The following is a 7,038-nucleotide window of genomic DNA, read 5'->3' as shown; positions in this document are numbered from 1 at the left end:
CCCTTCACCAAATTGAACTACTACAAGCTTCCAGTGTCCTGCAAGTGTCATCTGTCGGGTGCCATCCGTCAACTGTCCAAATTAATTTTCATTTTCTACCTCCTGCACGTTGTCTTTTGGTGATAACTTACCCTTAAAAGTTGCCGAGTTTTTAAGTAATTAAACTTCGTTACTTGGAGGAAAACAAGTCGTCATGATGTGTCATCAGCATTTTCCGTTTTACATGATCACATCTGGTCCTTGAGCGCTACATTTGGACAATGTCTTTAGCTGTGAAGACGACGCGCAGGCATTAAAGACTCTGCTGCCATGCAAGATACCTGCCATCCAGCCTTGCCAGGTCCAGGCTCCAAGTAAAAGCACAATCACAGCTAAAAATTCGAAGAAGGGGATGTTGAAGATGTCTTTTTATTATTCACTCAGCAATGCTTTCTATTACACGACAATATGAGTAGAAGCAGTGGTCCGCCTAGAGAACAGCAAGGCTGCATCCACTACCAGATTGACTGACAAGAAGATGTATAGGACTTGTTTTGTTCAAGAAACTGTTAGAATTGCAAAACACATTATTGTTTTCTTCTGGGTACAAACAAAAACATATGTATCTTTCTAAGCAGAATTAAACTTTTAACTGCTTATGGAGAAAACATCATCAAGAAATGCTAATTGGATCAGGCTGCAAGGCTTGCTCTACAAGTTCCCTTTGCTCCTTTTGGTGCACGCTCAGGAAACCAGTAGCTGTGGCAGCAGATGGAGCACGTCCAACATACTTGATATCATCTAAATCACCTCTTCCCAATGCTTTCATGGCAGTAGCCAGTCGAAGTTCAACATAATTGTAGGCACCCATGTTCATGGGCTCTTCCTGGCACCATACGATCTCAGCATCTGATAATCACAAGAATGATATGTCAAAAGAGGTAGCATAATGAGCATGGGAGACATAATGGACCACAAATAGTCCAAAATCAACTAGAAGAGGTTCCCACTACAATATTATAAACCACACCACACGTTCAGATCAGACAACCCACAGAATGTATTAAAGACTTGGCAAGCTTATTAAGTTTCTACTCAATTAATCAAAGGTGTGTACTTAACCTTCCTGAAAGTAAAGCTCTAATAACTTCTTAAATTCAACCAAAAGGCACTCACTTTAAGTGTAAATTAACTAATGTAAAAGGTGAAAGTCCAATACCGTTAAGAACACTGATGTCCAAACTTATGCTAAATTGTTCTTCCTATTCCAAAATGGAAATCCTACTTTTTGTCTTCAAGCCATGCTTTGTTATGCTCAGTATCCTTCAGTGCAATTGAAGAAATTGGCATATAAATATCAAACAAGAAGTTAAAAGAGTCCTGAAGGATTCCCACTGTGATATTGAATTTTAACCAACAAAGTGATCCCATTGCTTATTTTCATTCCTCTTGTTTAAAATAATTTTTTTTTCACTTTTCCTCACTACAGATACCAAATCAAACTAAGACGTCCATCTTGAAATGGCCAGAAAGTATCCCCTGAAGTAAGCTTTTAGGAGAAGCAAAAGATTAATTGGAAAGAAAAACAGCAAATCTACCGTGCGACAAAGTAGGGTTCTGCATGCTTAGACATACGAAGGCATATTTATGGCCTATACCATAACCAACCTTCATAGAGTTCTTCATAGCCAATGCTCATAATTTCCATCAAATATGAAGATAATAAAGAATCTCATAATTAGGTTAATATCAAAACACATACTTGGATATCGCTTCAATTCACGTTGAATGAGATCATAAGGGAAGGGGCAAAGTTGTTCCACCCGACATATAGCAACATCCTTCCTATTCACTTTTCTCCTCTCTTCATCAAGTTCATAATAAACCTGCAAAATGTGAAATAAAACTGAGCCCATACCCCATATTTTCTTTTAAAAAAAAAAGAATTTATTTTACCCCAATTAAAACACAAATATAAAAATAAAGAGTTGATGCAATAAAATGATGTTAAATATCAGGAAATAGACATTCACGTTGTAAACTCCAAACAAGTATCTCTGTGCTCTCTTTCCTGCCTCAGAATGACAAGTAGATCAAGTTGAGTCAGAGAATTCTACCATATAAGGTGAACCAGATCTAAACTTACTGGGGCTAGAGGAGCCTATCTTATCGAAAGTAGATAATGTTATGGTGGAAAAAAAATAAAAATAAAGAAGCAATACACACCTTTCCTGAGCAAAGAACCAAGCGACTAATGCCCTCCTCAACTTCCTTATGGTCATTCTGGTCCTTGATGAGGCGCTTAAACCTGGTCCCTTGTTTGTCAAAACCAGGATGGCCTTGCACGTCATCAAACTCAGAAAGATTGGATTTGCAGTCTTTATGCCGAAGCAAATTCTTCGGAGACATCACAATAAGAGGCTTACGGAATTCCCTGTGGATCTGAGATGTGTAGACAATACTATGAGAAAACTAAGAGTAGTATTTCTACAGGATGAGAAAAGTTGGAACCAATTAGCTCCACTTACTTGACGCCGCAGAACATGGAAATAGTTTGCTGGTGTAGTTACATTTACCACCTGCCAATTGCATTCTTGGATCTGCTTTCTAAGGGTTGGATCCATCTCTGGGATGACAAAGGGGTGGTCATCACTCATCTGAGAACAGAATGATGGTCAAGGCCATTAAACCTACACTATAGGCTTAAAATTGGTCATAGTCAAAAGAAGTCGCAAAAATGAGAGAGAAGGGTAGAATCAATAATGGTAAAAAATGTCAACTCCAACGCAGGCAAAATATGCCAGCAAATTGATTCAAAATGAAACATAAGGTTATGGCCACAAAAGTAGTCAAAAAGTTTTCATCAAACTCCATCTCGCCCAAAAGAAAATAAGAGGTCAATCTAAAAATAGGAAACAGATCAGAATATTTATGTACGTTCATGTGCACACCCATGTGCGAGAGAGAAAGAGAGAGAGAGATCCGATCCAACGGATTTAATATACAAATATACCTGAAGGAAACGCTCCAAACGTGCACTAGAATGTTCAGGGCCCTGGCCATCATAACCATGAGGCAGAAGCACAACTAGTCCTGTCTGACGAAGCCATTTGGCCTCCCCACTGCTCAAGAACTGATCAAATATCACTTGAGCTCCATTGGCAAAATCACCAAATTGGGCTTCCCACAGTACCAAAGAATTTGGATTTTCCATGGAGTAACCCAATTCAAAGCCCAAGACACCAAATTCAGAAAGAGAGCTGCGTAAAGAAAGATTAAAGTTCAAAACTCCGCTCCACATTGCTGACACTATTCCACGAAGGAAAAACTGATAATACAAGATGCATGGATACACTCAGTTAGTATTTCAGCATAAGCATCTTTACTAACACAAATCCCTCAGAACTTTATCGTTTGGACAATCAAAACTGGAAAGGCCAGAGATACATTTGCAGTTACCTGTTACTAACTGTAAACATTTCTTCATTCTGATTGATCATAACATGATCCAAAGGGCAATACTGTCCCCCTGTTTCTTGATCATGAACGACAGAATGTCGATGACTAAAAGTACCTCTCTCAACATCTTGACCACTAAGCCTGACATGATTTCCTTCCACCAGCAGTGTCGCAAAAGCAAGTGCCTCCCCCACTGCCCAGTCTATTCCTTCGCCTGTCTCAATCATCTTGGCACGGTCATCAAAAATTCTCTTAACTGCTCTGTGAGGTTTAAAGTTCTCTGGAAGAGTTGTGATTGCTTTGCCAACAGTCTTCAAAATCTCTGGCTTTACACTGTAGACCAGTATAAAAATGAGCCACAACATAAAAAATTCTGAAACTTAAATAACTAGCTTTCAAGAAACATATCATACCCAGTGTTTCGGATACGTGAAAGCTGCCCAGGAGACTTGAACCCCATCCAGTAAGCGGAAAGCCAGTCCCTCCTTTGGGGGATATAATCTTTGCTGGCCACAAATTCTTCATTAAGAATTGAAAGAACTTTGTTATTTATCCTATCAATGCCCTCTTTAGACAGCTGACCAGATTCTAAAAGTTTCTTTTGGTAAATCTCCATGGCTGAAGGATGATTTCTGATTACCTATTGGTATCATTCAATTATAGAAAACATGAGTAGACCAGGATAGCACATAAACAACTGATAGATTAGTCAAGAAGAATACTCAAAAGACGGAACTTAAAAGCAGTTATCCAAAGAAAGATAAATTTAGAAACACTGAATCATTAATTCAATCATACGAGTTATATGAACAACATAGGGAAAGAGACAACCTTGTACATTTGGGGCTGGGTAAAAGATGGCTCATCAATCTCATTATGACCAAATCGGCGGTAACAAACAATGTCAACCACAACATCCGAATGGAATGTCTGACGCCACTCTGCTGCAAGCTCACAGACATGGACCACAGCCTCCACATCATCACCGTTGACATGGAAAATTGGAGCATTCAGTGCTTTAGCAACATCAGTACAATACTGAGAAGATCTTCCTGACTTGGGATCAGTAGTGAAGGCTACTTGATTGTTAACCACAATGTGTATAGTTCCACCAGTAGTGTAATTAGGAAGAGCGCTAAGATGCAGGGTCTCGTAAACAACTCCTTGTCCTGCAAAGCTACCATCCCCATGAATTAAGACACCCATGTTTCTTGTCCTGGCAATGTCATTAGAATAATACTGTTTCGCTCTGGTTTTCCCAACCACAACTGGATCTACTGCTTCCAGGTGACTGGGATTTGCCACGAGTGACAAATGAATTCTCTTTCCACCCCTAGTTGGCCGGTCATAAGAGGTTCCCAGGTGATACTTTACATCACCAGTTCCTGTGTACAAGCCAACTTCTTCTGAAGGTTTAGTACCACCACTGAACTCGCTAAATATCTGGCGCAGTGGCTTCCGAACAACATTACCCAACACGTTAAGTCTCCCTCTGTGTGACATTCCAATCACTATGCTCTCAACTCCAAGATCTGCGGACCTATCAAACATTTCCTTCATTCCTGGGATCAAGGTTTCAGCCCCTTCAAGCCCAAACCTCTTTGCAGCAGTCCACTTAGTGGCCAAGAAATTCTCAAACTGAGAACTCCACATGAGGCGATCAAGAATAACCTCACGCCGCTCGCGGCTGTACTCCATTGGTGTGGGAGTCTCAATCCGGTCCCTTAACCAATTACACTGTTCACGATCAGCAATGTGCATATACTCATAACCGATAGCACCACAGTAAGCCTGTTCAAGCCGTGTCAATATCGCTCTCAAGGTTTGCACAGGTCGATTCTCAGATAAAAATCCTGACATCCTCCACACGCCAATGAAGAACTCGCGATCAAGATCGGCTTCCGAGAAACCATAAAGTGCAGGATCCAGATCATCTGGAATTTCCCTCTGTTCCAAGCCCAATGGGTCCAACTTAGCTTTCATGTGACCATACACCTGGTAAGCTCTAACAAGCAGCAACAGTCGCATACTCTCTTGAATCGTTTGACCAGAAATTCCAGGTGAAGTGGCAGCTTGGCCAACAAAGTTCCTAAAGAAGTTGTCCCATGACTCATCAACACTATTAGGATCTTGCTCCCAGGCCCGCTGAAGCTCCTCAAGATAAACACTGCTTGTCCCATCTAGGAAACTGTCAGTTAGCTTAGACAGCGGAACAGGACGTGGGACAGGTGCAGATTGCGCCTTTGATCTAAAAACTGTGGTATGAAAATATCGATTTTGTGCTGGAACTACGCGTGTTCTGGATACATATGAACCACCTCTCTGCGACAAAGTCCTTCTGATGGCAAGTTTTGCCACATTTGACCCAGCTCGAAACCATGCCATTCCTCTCAACTCAAATTTCCAAATCAGATGAGATTATTCCACAAAGTTTAGGAGCTAAACTTTAACGTCGTGAACCAAATTTAAGACCTAAAAGACATCTTTCAATCTCGAACCAAACCTATTGAACCAATAGAAAGGAAAAAAAAAAAATAAGTACAAAAGGCACGATTACGTTAACAATTAGCAGACAACAATAACAAATAATTCAAGATCAAATCAGATCATATCGGACGAAAATTACAATAGGAAAATTTCTAACATTTTCCGAGAAGTGATTAAAAATGAATTTATACACGTATAAATTTGTGTTGTGTATGCAAATCTACAATAATGAACATAGAAATGAGTAAATACTCGAGAAATTTGGAAAGAGAAGCACACCGTGGAGAGATATTGAAGAGAAGTCGACGGTTCAGAGCAACCCTAGCGAAATCGGAATTGAGAGTTTTAATGACTTTTTCTCTTTTCCCTTTTCAGGTATAAATATACGAGGAAGACTGGAAGAGAGACAACTAGACAAGTCGCATTTCTGTTTCAGCGGCTATACTAAGCCATTTCCAATTCCCATCTTCTCGAAGCAATTTTCTCCAAGATATGTGCTTTGCTTTATTTATTTTTTCGCCCTTTCCTCTCCCTTGTGGGTCCTATTCTTGGTTTTCAAATGAATAAAGTAATAATATAATTAAGATGTACGCCCAATGCATTAAGATAATAACAAACAAGATTAAAAAGAAAAATGCATTTTTTTTAAATCAGCAAAAGACATTTCTTTTGTACTATATAAGGCTAACGGGGGAAAGCACGCCCAATGATTGTGCAAATTAAGAAAAAAAAATTAAGTTGTTTTTATGTAAACTAATGCAAGTTTTTTTTTGGCAAATAAACAAAAAATAAAATGGAAGTTATTGAAAGTAAAAGCTATTAGAGGTTAAATAACTTAAATAAGTGACCTTTAGTAAATTTTTACTTCTCCAAGAGTAAAATTCGAAAACCAAAAATGACACAGAATTTTTAACACCAAACTCTGTTCTTGTGCTTTGTATATCGTTTGGAATGTGAGTTTTTTAGGTATTTATTTAAAATTTTACTTTAACTTACTGTAAAAGTTTTTAAAAAAATTGTTAAAGTGTATTTTTTTTAATATTTTAAAATGTATAGTTTAAAAACTGTAAGAAATTTTTTGAAGTTATTGTGGCTAAAGTTTTTAAAAGCTTG

The 7,038-nt window shown here is 38.8% G+C and overlaps 1 protein-coding gene across 1 annotated transcript; it reads right to left on the bottom strand.

Moving 5' to 3' along the window:
• Positions 1 to 392: 392 nt before the first annotated feature.
• LOC113725514 (uncharacterized) lies at positions 393 to 6,402 on the bottom strand. Its single transcript, XM_027248722.2, has 9 exons — positions 6,205 to 6,402; positions 4,270 to 5,941; positions 3,852 to 4,078; positions 3,439 to 3,771; positions 2,993 to 3,239; positions 2,508 to 2,636; positions 2,206 to 2,421; positions 1,742 to 1,865; positions 393 to 888 (listed from the first exon to the last, which is right to left on the bottom strand). Exons 2-9 carry the CDS (start codon positions 5,821 to 5,823, stop codon positions 653 to 655), a joined length of 3,066 nt encoding a protein of 1,021 aa, XP_027104523.1. The 5' UTR covers positions 5,824 to 5,941; positions 6,205 to 6,402; the 3' UTR covers positions 393 to 652.
• Positions 6,403 to 7,038: the final 636 nt, after the last annotated feature.

This window comes from Coffea arabica, chromosome 2c (assembly GCF_036785885.1).
Source record: "Coffea arabica cultivar ET-39 chromosome 2c, Coffea Arabica ET-39 HiFi, whole genome shotgun sequence".
Lineage (NCBI taxonomy): Eukaryota > Viridiplantae > Streptophyta > Magnoliopsida > Gentianales > Rubiaceae > Coffea > Coffea arabica.
This window is presented reverse-complemented; position numbering and strand designations above follow the sequence as displayed.